General features: G+C 34.5%; 1 protein-coding gene across 1 annotated transcript in view; it reads right to left on the bottom strand.

Annotated features, from left to right (window-relative positions):
• Positions 1 to 16,568, bottom strand: part of LOC106111021 — a 37,583-nt gene that overhangs the window by 16,470 nt on the left and 4,545 nt on the right. Inside the window, exons 4-9 of the mRNA XM_013292986.1 lie at positions 3,055 to 3,159; positions 2,466 to 2,688; positions 1,192 to 1,315; positions 878 to 942; positions 414 to 592; positions 6 to 117 (exon numbers count right to left, since the gene is read on the bottom strand). Coding sequence (XP_013148440.1) covers positions 6 to 117; positions 414 to 592; positions 878 to 942; positions 1,192 to 1,315; positions 2,466 to 2,688; positions 3,055 to 3,159 — 808 coding nt within the window. The remainder of the gene's footprint in view (positions 1 to 5; positions 118 to 413; positions 593 to 877; positions 943 to 1,191; positions 1,316 to 2,465; positions 2,689 to 3,054; positions 3,160 to 16,568) is intronic.

The following is a 16,568-nucleotide window of genomic DNA, read 5'->3' as shown; positions in this document are numbered from 1 at the left end:
CGGGCGCGGCACGCTGGTGCAGCGGAAGAAGCCGTGGTTCTCCACACACTTCTTCCACAGGTTCTTGCACTCGTTGCGACCCTCGAAGAAGAACTCCACCACGTCACGGTAGTGACCCTGGTGATATACAAGTAAATAATAAAATAAAAAATAGCCTGTGTTATTCAGTGAAAACGTAGCTTTTTAATGGTGAAAAAACTTTTAATATCGTTGAATCAAATACATATAAAACTACAAATCTTTTCTCTTTATAATATTAGCATACTCTTTATAATACAGGTAGAGAAGGGAGCACATAGGGGGAATTTACTCCTATGCTTTGTGTCAATTGATTAGCTAAAGTAGCGGTCATTTCGCTACTTAAGCGAAACAAGGTGCTGGAGTGTTTTCTTTCATTTTTGTTGATAACTCACATAACCCTCTGGATGCAACTTGATGAGGAATTTTTTCCTCTTGAAGGATATCTTTCTGATCTTGGCCCAACTGAAGGTGTTGATCTTGGTGAAGTTCTGGAAGACGACGATGCCCATGTGAGCCACCGCCAGGTTCAGCGGCACGCCCTCGTGGTCCTTCGCAGGATGCATTTTTATACCTGACAAATATCAGATTATTCGTTACTAGCTTTCGCCTGCGAGTCTGTCCGCGTAGAATTAAAAAAAAACAGATTCAAGTAGCCTATGTCCCAGACTTATGTCTACATCTATGCCAAATGTCATCAAAATTCGTTCAGCCGTTTCTATGAACTCTAACAAACATCCATCCATCCATCTAAACTTTCGCATTTATAATATTAGTATGAAGTGTGATTCAAAATTATATATGGTTGGGTCACTTTAGTACTTAACAGTCATATTGTTTGATTTAATAATTTACATACCATAAAGCTCACATCTTCTTGCGGTTTCCAGCAAATTAAGATCCGCCTCTGCCGGACTTTGACCTCTACAAAGACAAAAAAAAGAAATATTAAAAAATTAAACATTAATCTTGCACCTAGTCGGTTAGTTAAAATATCTATCGCTTTGTTATTACTAGTTCCCAAGTCCGACAAATCCAATGATTACAAAGTAACCCAGACTTTATAGTTTCGTCACATTACACAAAAAACAAGCATACAAAACAATTAACTAGTTTCTATTATACCTAGGCATAAAATTTGTAATGCAGCAAAGTTATAGAAAACTAGCTTACATATGTTTCTTATGATTCTCCATGATCCTGCGCTCGGACTCCGGATCCTGTCCGGGGAAGAATTTATACCCGCTGAGGTAAGTGTGGTCGGGATAGTCCTCCGGCACGAAGTCACCACACTCCGCTGCAACACAGACATATAGAATATTAACATTTATATCTAGATTTATATGGCTGCAACCAGACCATTTTTTTTTGTTATTTCATTGTTGTTTTTGTGAAATTCGTGACATAAATTACATCTTATCTATACTATAAAGGGAAAAGATTTGTATTTTCTTTTGTATTTGTATGTTCTTTCGCCAGTAAAAGGCTACGTTATCTTTGTGTAACGCAGGCTATGTTTTTTGTTATTTGTTAATTTCACGCGAGCGAGGTCGTGACCAACAGCTAGTTTGTAATATTGAAGTTTTAGCGCAAAGAGTAAATACTTTAATGAATAATGCATAAAACGAATCGTATCCAAGTCCTGTGTAATAAAATCGAAATACACTTGTTATTACTCAATCTGTAAAACATGTAGAACAATACCAGTATAGAACAAACTATTCTCTTGATTGATAAATCCGAGTCGAGTTGAAATAATAAGCCACCAGTTTCAAATAAATATCAAACAGAATCGTGACGTCATATGTCAGATTTAATACAATAATGTATTAATATGAAATGTGCGGTGGAAACTGCTGCCGCAATTCTATGTGCATACGTGAGCGAATCCGCCGCTCATACCTTCGTAAATATGTTATAAGTGAGGTAAAATCTCGTCTGGCACACAAGTTATGCGCTTAATTTCATCTTGTTTACCATATATTACATTTAAAATTAATGTATGTGCACAAATCAATTTTACAAACATTGAATCAACTTGACATATCATCGTCATGAAGAAATCGACAATTATTGATGGCAAAAATAAAACTTGGAAACTTGTACAAATGCGTCTGGCACAGTTTTCTGTTTTGACATTTAGATGTATGGAAAATAACAGAATAATTAGTGCAAACTCCACTGAAACGATTGGAGACATACATATATCTATTAAACTTTTGTTCTACAATACTAGCAAATATAATATTAAATCACTGCTGTGATTTGTAGTAATTTCCTATAGATTAATTGTATTGAAACTACATCCAAAGATACTAATTACAGAACAAACTGCAGTATTATACGTAGCCTAAAACAACAATACTAAAGAAGAACGAAGAGAAGTTTGCTAGAACAGCGGACCCTGAGGTCGATAAAAGTACGGCACCAAAGTCTTTAGTACATACCTTGAACAATGTAACTGGCCATTAATGCTGCCGTGTTCTCATTACACTGTATCTCTCCAGCGGCGAGGTCACGTTTCACTTGCAGACAGAAGAGGTACCGCGTGAACTCCTCTTCAAGTCGCGCGGGGTCCGGTGTGTAGAACTTGACGCAGAAGCGCAGCGTCGGCTCCAATAGAGACAGTCCTACTTGACGGCACATCGCCTTTTCCACGTCCAGCCAGTACTATGACAAAAAATTATCATACTGCATACCCTCAATAATAATCGACATTATCTAATAGCCAAACATCTTTCGAGATATAAGCAATTTATTTAAAAATTATTTATGGTAATAAAATTAATTGAAACGATGTTTTTTTACTAACAAATAAAAATCACATAAACATTGTAATAAATATAGCTTCATATTAATATAAACTAAAATCTTCCGTAAACACGCTAGAACGAATTTATAGGTTTTGAAATTTAATTAAAGCGTCTCGAATATCGAGGGTTTTACTTCTGCGCTCAGGTAGATTTAGACGCATACCTACTGGTATCGGAAATTCATACATCTGTATAAATAAGATTGCTATATTTCATTACATACCTTTGTACCGCTGCAGTCCTGGTACTCCAGGCCGAAGTAGTCGGCTTCCAGCAGATGTAGCTGTCGACACACTTGATCGAACAGCACTCTGCCTAACGCTTTCGACTGTAACAAACAAAAACACAAATTACATACAACCAATATTATTATATCTGTATCTATACTAATGTTATAAAGAGGAAAGATTGGTATTTCTGTATGTGCAGAAAAACCTCAAAAACCACTGGATGATATTAAAAATTCTTTCACCGTTAATAAACTACGTTATGAGTGAGAAACATAGGCTATATTTTATACTATTCTTTTAATTTCCCGTGGACGAAGTCAAGACCAACAGCTAGTCTATACTAATATTAGAAAGAAGACTTTTATTTTTAAATGTATTTGATTCATGCAAAAACTAATAGGCCAATTTTAAAAATTCTTTCACCATTAATAACCTATCTGCAAGTAACATAGGCTAGTTTTTGCATTGTTTTTAAATTTCACGTGGGCGAAGTCGCGAGCAATAGCTAGTTCAAGATAATGACACAAACAATTTCATTTCTAGTGTTGCGAGACGTCCAAATAATTCATTGATAGCATATTAAGGAATCAAGTTTATTTACAATTTCCCTCTGTTCAAAGTGAACTGAACTTCAAGATGTAATTTAAAATAGGTCAAGCAGTGTATAGCTATAAATATAGAAAGAGCTTCATCTTGGCAAATTGGCGCTTAGGGCGGCAACTAATGGATTGGCGTTCGCAATTTTGTACAAGTGCTTTCTATTCATACGAGATCGGCTCGTTTACAAGACCTACATACTCGTCATCTATCAGTTCTTTTAGGTCTCTTTTTTAGAAACTGTTTTTTTAAAAGGAGACAGGTCCTAAACTACACCTAAAATAAAAAGGGAAAACTCCTTATTAATCAATATTAAACTGTCCTTATGCAAATTTATTTACCACGTTCAATGGCACTACGATTTTCACGTGATCTCACAGCAAGTCGTGGCACTTAACTTGTTAATTTACGATGTCAAAAAGCATCTTCATTGTTTAGTAACGACAGTCTATTCATAAGCCACGTACGAACATAGAGGCCCTCAACAAAGGAGTGGCACTTAAATTCTATAGGGAAATAGGATCGATAACAGTTTCGCATCAAAATTGCATGACGTACTCCGCTTAGATTATCATTATTCGAACACATCGGATAATTAAATAAACTACAGTAGAACCTCGCTAAGTTAGAGTTCAAGCGACACACAAAATATTTCAAGTTCTTAAGCAAAATCTTTAGTGAAGATTTGTTACACTAAGCGGCCCCTTAGTCCCTGAGTGAGTTAGTTGTCTGTCTAATTAATCAAGCGACCAAGGCATACCTTAACATTACAACCATCTCAAACAAATTAAGTCTCATATACCACAATTACATTCAGTTTAATGATTATGGGAGCAAAATAATTAAAGTGCCGCCTACCGCGCACCGTGCCCTAGTTAAAAAGGCTCTTGGAATAAAAATTTCCGGCAAGGAAACATTGAAGGTACCGTAGAGGCTCTTTTACCACTTCACTGTTCACGCCCCGGTTTTCGTAGAGTTTACGTAAAAAATCTGCGCCCAAAGTTACAGCAAATGAAAGGACGGCTTTCAAATTCTTATTTTAATAAAATATCCTGTAAGACCAGTCTTTGAATATTACATTTTTACGATATGAAAAATGACGTTACAAATTATGAATGTCTTAATAGGTTTATGGACAAACCAAGTATTTAAAATTGTTATTACCTCTGCATGTCATGTTACGTACTGTTAGTATGGAGAGGTGCTTTTTAAAAAAAAACACACGCACTTGTAACTACTGCGAAATTCATTTTATAAAATCAAAAGGTTACAGACTTAGTGCTAACGACTATCGGACTGCCTCGTTACAGCAAAATCAAAAACTTACTTATAACCACTTTTACAGGCTAGGAATAATCTGCAAAAATGTACCAAGAGTTCAGATTAAAACGCATCAACGCATAAATCCTGTTTAATTTGATAATATAATCGTTCTTATATACTCTGTGCCATAAACAGTTATTTTGTTACACGCATTAGTTATGCGTTATCGTGATATTTTATAAACATAAATTACATATTACATACATTATTGATACATTCCAACACGTATTAATTCCTCATTTTCACTACATACTTGCAACAACAAATGTAAAAAAACAAATCTAACAGTGAGTATCACCTGCCAAAGAATTTATACAAAAGCACATTGTCTTTCTCTTTCTGTTTAGAAAAATGAGACAAATGTAAAAATGCGTCTGACAATTTAAAACATATGCATACAAATGCTTGCTCTATTATTTGAATCTGCTATTGGAGAAACTTAGCAACTTATCCAAAGATTAATTGCTCACAACTTTAAGTTATATAGAAGATCTCACGCTTCCAGATTGTTATACATTGCTGTCAAACTTTAACCAGGCCAAACATAGAACCAACAAACCAGAAGAAAAATAAAAAACGTCTTGAATAACGCGAGAAGAAACAACAAACAAAGAACAAAATATGAAGAACATGAATTTAATTTACATATCTAATAGCATATTCATTTCATTGTATTGTAGAAGTATATTAAAATAGCTGTAAATACTTGAAGTTATCGCAAACAAACTTTTTAAAATTACAATACAAAAATGTCTCGGATATTAAAAGAATTTTCACTGTATCATTTGTATTAACTTGAGTAAACGTAGAGTATTAAGCATGTTAGCAATAAGTTACATAAATGCGTGTAACGTCATATTGAAAAAAATTGTCTTAATTGGAATATTACAATCCCAATATAAATCGACAAATCGGAGATGACCGCTAGAATACCGCAATACCGTACTCCATATCAATCCCGGCTACCTACAGATAGTAGTTACATAACACTCGAGCCGTCCTTTACGTAACGGCTAGACATCCGGAATGTAAGTGAATGTAATCTAAATGGAATCGATAAGGACCGCGGCTGTCCAATCAGGAGTGGAACCGATTAGCTCGCTTCCTCTTTAGGATCCATTGGTGCCGTGACCCCGGACGACCGAGTATACGCTAACTGTCATTACCATGTACGAACACTACGTACGTTTACGAATGTTTTATTCATGCTGGCTTAGGTTTTCCACATCTAAACGAGTATTCTTTAAGTTGCAAAATAATCTTGTTTTCGATCGATTTAGAATTAGAAGTCAATCATTCGATTCTCAAAAAAATAAACAGAGTTCGGGTTAAGACTTCTGAAAAGTTCGATTTCTAACCCAACCAGAATAATCGGGTAAAGAAAGTACAGTATGTTAGAACACACGTTCTTTGTCTTGTATCACCTCATCACGGCAGTAGCATGTGGCACGAGGGGAGTCACTGCAGTATAAATAAAATCGTTACAGACAAATTGGAAGTCACGTCGACTCTACAATAACGACTGCATGTACTGGAAAAATAATACGAAATGTTTGAAGGATTTACATATCAATACATACTTTTTTATCCTTTATTGAGATTATATTTTATCTTAAACAATTATTTAGTTTAGGAGATACAAGATTTTATGGTAGGAGTAATTTGTTTGTCTTGCTAAACATTGCTGAGGATAACATATACACATAATTTCCGATATCATAACATTGTCATTATGAAATAAAACTTCAAAAACAAAAAAAGAACTTTTTGTGTTAGACTCTTCGACATAAAAATGACGCAAACGGAAAGGAACGCAGTAGGAAAGGCTTGCCTCGTGCTCGGGTTTTGAAAGCACTCCGCAGGAATACGACACACAAAGCTGTACAAAGCTGCATTCAGCTGTCGAGGGTAAGCTTTATTGTTACCAGCTCGATGCAAACAGGAATAAACGGAAAATGGATAGCTTTTTTGTGAAAAAATATTTATACCAAGAGAGAAGGCCAAACTTTTGTAACACATTTACATTGTATGTGTCTTTTATGTTAAATCGGGATGCGTATTATGATGAAACTAACCTAAGCTTACTTTTCCTTATTTCTTATTAAAACATTAACATTGCTGTCCTGATTTTTATGAGAAAATTCTACGTCCTGCAAATTTTAAAATGTACAATTATAACGCGAGAGGGCGCCAGTATCAGCAAAGAAATCTATAGTAAACTCCAACAATGGCGCTCTGCAAGCGCTCCGGTCTCTTCGTTAGTTAGCCTCGTTTCCCTCTGTTCCACCGCCGCTTTAACGACTTTTCCGGAAGGAACACCGACTGTCAGATTGTTTCCATTACTTCGCGCCTTCAAAAGAAATCAAGTACTTCGTAAACAAACACAGTTTTGTTGAACATACTGTTTGAATAATTACACGATTGACTTCATACATCTGTTACGAAAAACTTAAGATGCATTCGAAAGAAGACTTATGGACTCGTGTATAATAAATTCACTATGTAATATTTAAAAAAATGTCGACAGTCACTGATTTAAATAATAAGTATCTGTATGAAATATTTCAAAGTGTTAAAAGTCACGGTTCGTCGAATTTACGATATGTCATTACTATAAATTTGTCCTCGTTGACACAAATAAACCTTAACGATGTCATCCTCGACGGGCGCAGCTCGCGACGAGGCAGAGGGGCCAGTCTGAAACAAGGACACCTACAACGCCCCTTGAAACGGAAACCGTAACATTGATATCACCCCGATAGAAGTGGCAAGTCATGACATTTAATAAATCACCCTAAATAATCTATATAGCTTTAAAATACATTAATCAAAACCCTTAATAAAAGCAACTCCTACCAATAAGATATCATAATTATGTAGCCTTAGTTGATATTGTCTATTCTACAATATTAGTTTACAAAACAAACGTAGATTCGGAAAATCACACACATATTTCTAACAAGTTAATTGATGCACACGCATTGTAACAGACTACATGAGTTAAATTCCTCTACAGTCGTCAATCATCGTAATACCAGATTAAGTTATTCTGATATCAAGATAGTAAGATGCTTCACGGCTCTGTTTGCAGCCTTATTAAAATTGCATTAAGCGTATTTTCAAGCACATATTCGTGAGTACGCTGGAACATGCACGCCGCTCAGAATGCGAAATGAGCTCTACTCAAGAATACCTCCTTTCACTATTTATACATATACTTAACCGGTGGAATAAAATGGGTCATAGCCTCGCAAACTATTCCTGCGACTTTGTACGTAGGCTTTTAGAATTCCTGGAGTTCGCAAGCTTTCGGATTATTACGATGTGTAACGAAAGCAGAAGGGATCCGAGGCATTTCGTTTCATAATTTAGACGACGTATTATGTTCATGATGTACCTTATAAAGCTTTAACGTAAACGACATCTCAACGGTGAATGAGATATGTTTAGAGAAAATTCGAGAACTCACATGCCTCGTGGAAATCCACTGCTGTAAAACTTGTATTAAAACATGTCGTCTCTATTATTCTATACATGTATCACAGTGGAAACCGACACAGAATTACATCAGAAGTACATTTGTACACATTCAATGTGCTGGCTGTTTTATGCAAACACATCGACAGTGTGAAAAATAATTTAATGTTTTATTTACACTCTCTCCAAACCAGTGCTCTAAACTCAAAACCTTGTATCGATGTTGATGGGCTTAAAGTGGCTCTGTTCGGAGTAGCTAATTAATATGAACTAAGCCTTGCTTTGACCTAGATTCATTTTAGTTTTATTTGATTTAATATCACAATAACGATTTAAAAATTTATTTGCTTTTACGTTTTTATTTGTGAGTACTACTACCAATACAATCTTTCCAAGTGTAGTTTTTTTAATACTTCTAAAACTGTGTTATAAATTTAAGTTGATCCTAGATTAAGTAGAAAGTAAATTTAAGAGAGATGCCTTTTCAAATCACGTATGACATAACCCAAAATGCGTTCAAATGAAAATACTGACGAGGGTAATTCATTCCAGACCCTTGCTATACGAATAACGAAACCGTAGTCAGTAAAAACATTCCGTACCATATTATATTATTTTTATTATGCTTCCAAATACTATGCCCACAATAATTGTGATTGCTAACATATTTTACATTATCTGGCATTTATTCCATTCTTTACGTATTAGTAAAAATATAAAAAAATCCAAACACAATTTCAACTATTCATTAGAAATGTAATTGTCTGGAAACTTTAAGACAAACTGAAATAGATTAATGTGAAAATAAGGTTATCACAAATATGCATTTTAGCAAAGTTTACTGCCAGAAACTGCGTCACTGTTCCTGCCCTAAGCTGTGCAGACATTTGATAGTTTTGTGTGACAAGTGGTTGTTTACTAAACCCTTATAGATAACATGTATCCATGTAATGGTGGGTTTAGTGTTTGTAGGGGCACTGAACTCAACCGTTGTTTATTCATTGCTCGGAGCGAGGCAGGTCACAGCCGCTACATTAAATTGTTAAACCAACCTTTTTCCTTCGTCTGTTTTACGTAACGCTGAACTTTTTAGTATTTCATTATTTAACAAATGGCTTGGTGTAGAACTTTAGTAAGTTGTTCTGTTAAGTGATCACCTGCGCTCTCTCAAAAGTACCTTCTAGTAAAAAGTTATTTTATAGGAATTAAAATATCATAAAATGACATCATACTAATTATATCATACTTCATACTGTGATGTTTGGGAAAAAAGATAAATAAATTAAATAAAAAAAAATTAACTTAAGTTGCCAGTACACAGTTTCAACTACCCCCAATATAGCCATACACTAAAGTTTGGATCGATGGATGTATGGCGTCTCTTAACTAAATATGGCACATATGTAGAACATAATCTGGAGTAACACAGTACTACATAGGCTAATTCTAGGTTTTAAGCCAATTATACATTTCGTTTTATTCTGGTCATATCATAATATCATAAAATACCCCTAATTAAATTGAAGTCATTAACGTAAATCAGTAACATAATAGAAGTACAACGTGAAAGGTCTCAAAATGAGACAACTGACATGTGACGCTGACTATACTTTCCACATATCCGAATGCAATAAACTTGTATAATCTCGTCGCCAAGACTCTCCGGCGCCTCAAGCTCGTATCGATACACTAAGCTTGTTTGTAGATCGTCTCAATAGCGAGGTACAGTCAAATACAATCGAGTCAGACGGGTGCGGCTGTTGCTTCGTGTAATCCCCGCTCGCTTGCACTTAGCAGGTTTCGCCGCAATTAGATTACCACCGAGGAAACATTAGCATAATAATAATCTCGTATGCTAGTTACAGAGTACAGATATACAAATGTATTGATTTATTTATACACATTTTATTTAAATGGTTAATAAATTAGCTAAAAGGTTGAGACGAAGATGAAGGCGTGAAATAAGGTTTTGAATTCAGCAACTCAATACAATGTAGATGAAACAAGAGATCAGATTATGTTTTCTCATTAAGTCTTCTGGCACTTTTCATCGCTATAAAAGCGAGCTTTAGCCAAACGGTAGGAAGACAGCGGTAGAATAAAAACAAAAAGTTGGCAAAAGCAAATTCAAACGGCGATAGAATCTTATCTGCGAGCCTTCAGTGGGCGCACTTAGGGCAGGCAATTAGGGCAGGCCAGTTTTATTTTTACTTCATCTATTTGCGGACTGTGACGTTAAAAAGGCAAGACACAAAGGCCGGGGACAGATAAAAATACACCTAATACCCTGAACTTTAAAGCTTATAATGTCGCAACAGTTTCTCTACTGATGAAGCATTTTGCAAAAAAATGCAGGTTAAGTCTTTTTTAAGTTAATCTCGCAAGATTAATAGAATGAACTTAAAGTTAATTTAAGTTAAACTGAACGTTGTCAACCAATTAACACTTACGAAATTAGTAATTACCAGAGAACTAAAGGAATTTCAAACAAAAGACGCCTAGAATATTTTATATTATACTGCCAGTGACAAACCTAGCGGTGGTTTCCTACAGTAAAACGTTTATTTTAATTATAAGATCATTGAGCCTTTACCAAGAGTCAGTAGCTATAGGTTGATACTCTAGAAGAAAATATGAAAAAGGAAATATACGGTGTCAATTTCCAAAAAATATTCAATTATCTACAAATACTGAAAAATAGCAATTTTTTTCTTAAATCTTTCGATACTTTACATCCAACTGCTACATTGTACAACGTTTATAAATCAAGAAGTTTGCACAAGATAAGAATGAGACAGTTCCAAAGGAACTGATTGAGGCAGGCTGGGGTAGGGGAACAATGGAGTCATTGAGGCAATTCAAACGTCGTACCCTGGCCGCGCGCCAGGACTTCGTAGGGGCGGGCTGCGTCACTTCTGACTCGCGATGAACCCATTGCACTATTATGCAGTGACTGTGGCACTAGGGCTATATTTTGTGTAAAATTATAAACACTTCAATATCTAAATGTTGATAGAAAAGCATCAAATGTGTTAACTAGGGTAGAAAGTAATTAGTGGCGACACTGTAAAACACGTCATAAAATACTATTAATGTGTCAACAGCAGCATATTTTTGGATTATCCATTTTTTTAACAAAAATCCCTACACTTACGTCACGCTTTAGGCTATATATTTTCACGCCATTAATCTTAGGGGGTAAATATTTTGGATAAAAACCCGAATGTGGGAAAGAAACCATAAGCTGTTGCCAACATAAAGAAAGCAAGATTGCTTTCTTTATGTTGGCTTTGTCATGTCATGTCATTATGATTTACTATTAATGATTTGACAAATGTAAACAATAAAATAAAATTTTCATAATTTCATGCGGAGGAAGTCGGTCGGGAACAGCTAGTATTTCATAAAAGTAAGCCTCAGTCGGTGACATGATTCTAGAGGCTATTAATTAACTAAAGCGCCATGTGAACACCACGATAGTAAGGGATCGATATTAAATTTACGAGGCTGCGACACTACGTTCAACTATAATGAATTGTGGAGATAATAAAATTGTTCTTGGCTAACAGTTTAGTTAGGAATTTGAACATGAGGTACGATCGTTAAGATCCAAGTTTTCTGAATTTCAAGGTAAATATTGATTGCGTGTAATAGTGTTTACGTCCTTGAAACATCTATGCCTTCTTTGTTTTATTTTGTACTAGCTGTTCCCGTGCGGCTTCATCCGCATGAAATTACAAAAATTTTAATTTTATTGTTTACATTTGTAAAATGTCAAAATTCAAATGGATAAATGACAACTTGCTTCCTTGATGTTGGTAGCTCGTAGCTCATAGTCTCTTTCCCGCATCAGGGTTTTATCCAATTAATTTACCCCCTAATTTTAATAGCGTGAAAATATATAACCTAAAGCGTGACGTGTGTAGGGATTTTTATTAAAAAGAGGATTATTTAAAAATATGCTATAATTGCTGACAACTTACGCCACAAAAAATTGTGTTTTTACGCTTCATTGTATTAGTTTAGATTAAAACATCATTTTATTTCTCTACGTGACAGTAAAATTGCTATATTTGTAGTTAAAAATTGTTTGTTCTTTATAACTGTGTTAATATAACAACGAGATCTTGATCATCGTTAAAGAGCGTTTAATCTTTAGACCATAATAATTAAAGTTTTAAGTTGTTTCAAACGTACATAGTAATTTATTAAACAAGACAATGTCAAAGTGAACTGGTGCGTGTTTCACAATAACGATGTTGTGTCATCACGAGCATTGTTTTCCTATAAATGTGATTGTTTTGTTTACAGTAATTGAGGCGAACAGCCGTAGTATAAAATGTGTCTTAATTCAAATACTAAAAACACTATGCTAGTCCAAAGTGACAATTAAGATCACAGCTTGCTACATAGGACATTTTTTAAATATCGCCGTGGCATTTCGTAGCACAAACGACATTATGGATTTTAAAAAGTAATTTGAACTTAGACGATCGGAACTCGGAATGATAGTAATATCTTTGTCTTTGCTTCATCATTTATAGATTACGAGCTGTTTCCCGTAACTTCGTCCGCGTAGTATTAGAAAACATACGAACTATATAAATAACAAAAACCTACGTATCCCTCGGGAACCGGACATTTCTCGGGGATGAAGCTTATCCCATGTGTACTCCAGACTTTGCTTTATATCTATGCCAAATTACAATAAGATATGTTGAACCGTTGCAGAATGATCGAGTAAATATTAAAAAACTAAATTAATGAATCCCACGGGACCCGTAACTATTCCCGGGATAATAATTAGCCTATGTGTTCTTCCAGACTTTGCTCTAAACCTGTACCAAATTTCATGGAGATCCGTTCAGCCGTTTAGGCTACAAACGCTAACAAACATCCATCCATCTAAATTTTCGCATTTATAATATTAGTAAGAGTAAGATAAGAAGTGAGATAGTAAGATTTTTAAAATGGGATATAATGAAAATACAATTAGCTAAGTAAAAGTAACGCAAGCCGATGCTGTATCATCTCTTTAGGTGGTGGATAGCAAATTTCATTTCGTAGCATCTGCGACATAGTGCATCGGTTATCAATTAACGAATGGCGATGGTCGGCCAGCGCTCGTTTTCGTCAGAATTGAGCGAGCCAGGGAGCAACCGATTCATTCAAATTTGATTGATTCCGTCAGAAAGTAATTACTTTTTGGATATTATCATTATACCTAGAGTCAAAACGCGATAAAGTACTTTATATCCAAGCAAATTGTAACATAAAAAATTGTATGCATATCAAGAACGTAAAAAATGAATCACCAAATATGATGTAACTTAACTACGAGTAATATAGCATAACCAATTATGTTTATTTACTATATAAATCTATACAAAATTACTATATTAAATCTGCGAATCAAATGGAATAAACATAGAAAGACTATTTCGGAGGGTACTGGAAATTGACAAGGGTATGATATCACGAGGGAAAGGTCTTCTTGGGGTCATTTAACTTACTTGATACTCACATTCCATTGAGAAAGAAACCGACTAAATTGTTTGAAAGGAAATGTAACGGAAATACAGAAAGGAATTTTCGCTATTTCATAGCGACTGAGTAGGACTTTTTCAACACAGAGTGACTATAGGCCTTTTGTTAAAGGTTGGTAGATAAGTGTGCACTTATACGGTGCTGAAATGTTGGTATATGATCGTAGAGATAGTCTAAAATTATCATATAATGTATAACAAAATACTAAACAAAATAAAATATACAGTAAACATACTCATGTTCCAATAACACGTAAGATTCTTTTGGATTAACTACCTAAAAATTTGAAGGCGAGTACGTCTACAGTTTGTACAAGTTGAAAACAATTTTACATTTAAAAAAAGTAGGAACTACAGCTGCGGAAGTGCGCTTACGTGGTTAAAAAGGGATGTTGGTGCATAGTAAATTGCGAACGTGACTTTATACGACGCATTTATCATATAGCAAGAATATCTCTTAATTTTAATGTATCATATGCGCATAGTAATTTTAAAAAATATAAAGAAAATACTATCGGTTTCCTGTCGTAAGATTTGAAAGGTTGTAAAAGAAATTCTTGTCATAGTCATAAAATTAATGACAATAAAATTAGTAATAGAAAAACATTGTTACATATTTTGTAGTAACAGTCTATGGAAGGTTTAAATAAGTACAAAAAATAAAATTCCAAAGGAAAATGTGGAAGAATTTCCAAAGTTCAGTAACGGCGTACAAAGTTGGCCCTCTCCGTCGTCTACGACAAAAGAATTTTGCTTATAATCTGTGCTTCCATTGCGAACAAGCGATGTCGAAATTTCAAACAACCATTCCGCCACTAGGCATGAAAGGATCAGAACTTTGGAGGGCCCACAAGAACTTGCTCCAACTAGCACAGACTAAAGTTGATTTGATTGCTGAATATGAAAACACTAGCTTTCCACGTGGAATTAAAAAAAACTACAAACTCTAACAAACATCCATCCATCCAAACTTAAACATTTATAATATTAGAATGATGTCCTAAAATTGTACACATCGAATGTCATGTTTAAACAATGATAAGAATGGTATGAGATGAAATAAGCAAACATTCTCAAAGTAATAAAAATTGTGTTGCATCAAACAAACTGACACAACCTAAAAAGCATTACTCACGTGTTGTAAGACATAAAAAAATGATATGGATAAAAAGACATATACCGTACCTTGAAAACACGAAGTGAAATTACTCCAACAAATACAATATAATACATTTTAACAAATCCGATTTAAATTGGTGGTGCTTCAAAAACAAATATATAATAGTATTTACACAAAACGTAATATAAAATTTTACAACACTGCGAGCCCGAGCGTAGCTATAAAACCCTTACCATAAAAAGTTTGCAGCGATATTTACCTTCTAATTCATACTATTTGCTCTACGACAATTCAAAGCGAAAGGATCGCGCATAATCTCTGTCCTTCAGGCTTGCGGGCGTATTTTTTTAACCACAATTAAATTTATTGATATAGAGAAAGAGCAATAAAAGTTTCATTTAGCTAATCAAACTAAGATGTCAGGCCTCATCGAGCTAAATATTTAATAAACTCGCCTAAACAAACAACCTAAATAATTACTTAATGGAAGCAATTTGCATTAAGGAATTTTCAAATCGACCTTTGAGCTATACAACACCGCCCCGGTTGCCGCTTGCCCAGTCTAAATTAATTGGATACATTTTGCACCTTCTGTGTGCAAATTTATGGCTTAGGTAATTATATTAATGTCATAAAATACGTTCCCAGCACCATAAATCATAAACATAATACCATAATGCCAGAGCGGGGCTTTCTTTAACTTCTTAAGGTCGTTAATTACCATTAAGATTAATTGCATCATTGACTAGCTATTCCCGTGCGGCTTCATCCGCATGAAATTATAAAAACTTTATTTTATTGTTTACATTTGTCAAATTCTCAATTGCAAATTCTGATATTACCATTACCATAATAACTTTGGTTTCTCACTGTTGGTAGCTTGTAGTTTATGGTCCCTTTTATACATGAAGGTTTTTTTTTTCAATTTATTTACCCCCAAAGTTTAAAATATATAGAATAAAGCGTGTGGTAAGTGTTGGGATTTTTATTAAATAAAGAGTTCTTAAAAAATATACTGTGATTGCTGACATCCTACGTAACTAAGTAGTGTCTGTTTACGCTTTGATTGAAGTTACATTTGGAGAAGCATAGATATTTTAAAAGAACATGTTATCTATGAACTTTGTTGTTCTAAGAGTGTTTCAATAACGTTACTTTTCCTCTCCGTGTACCGCGATCTAACCTTGCCTCGACCTTATTCGTATCAAAGTAAAAATATTCCAATACTTGGCTCTCTACGTTTTTAAAGGTGCAAATATTTTCATTTACATGTAAATGAAAATCGAAAACCTATTTAGCGTAATTCAAAGTATTGAAAAAACAATACAAAACATAGCCTATGTTACTCTCTGCTAACGTAACTTTTAAGAAATATTTTTTTCAATCTGCCTAGTAGTTTTTGAGTTATTCCAATACATACAAAAATACAAATTTTTCCTCTTTA

Source organism: Papilio polytes, unplaced genomic scaffold (genome assembly GCF_000836215.1).
Source record: "Papilio polytes unplaced genomic scaffold, Ppol_1.0 DF824180.1, whole genome shotgun sequence".
NCBI lineage: Eukaryota > Metazoa > Arthropoda > Insecta > Lepidoptera > Papilionidae > Papilio > Papilio polytes.
The sequence above is the reverse complement of the archived record's forward strand: the minus strand, read 5'-3'. Positions and strand labels throughout refer to the sequence as shown.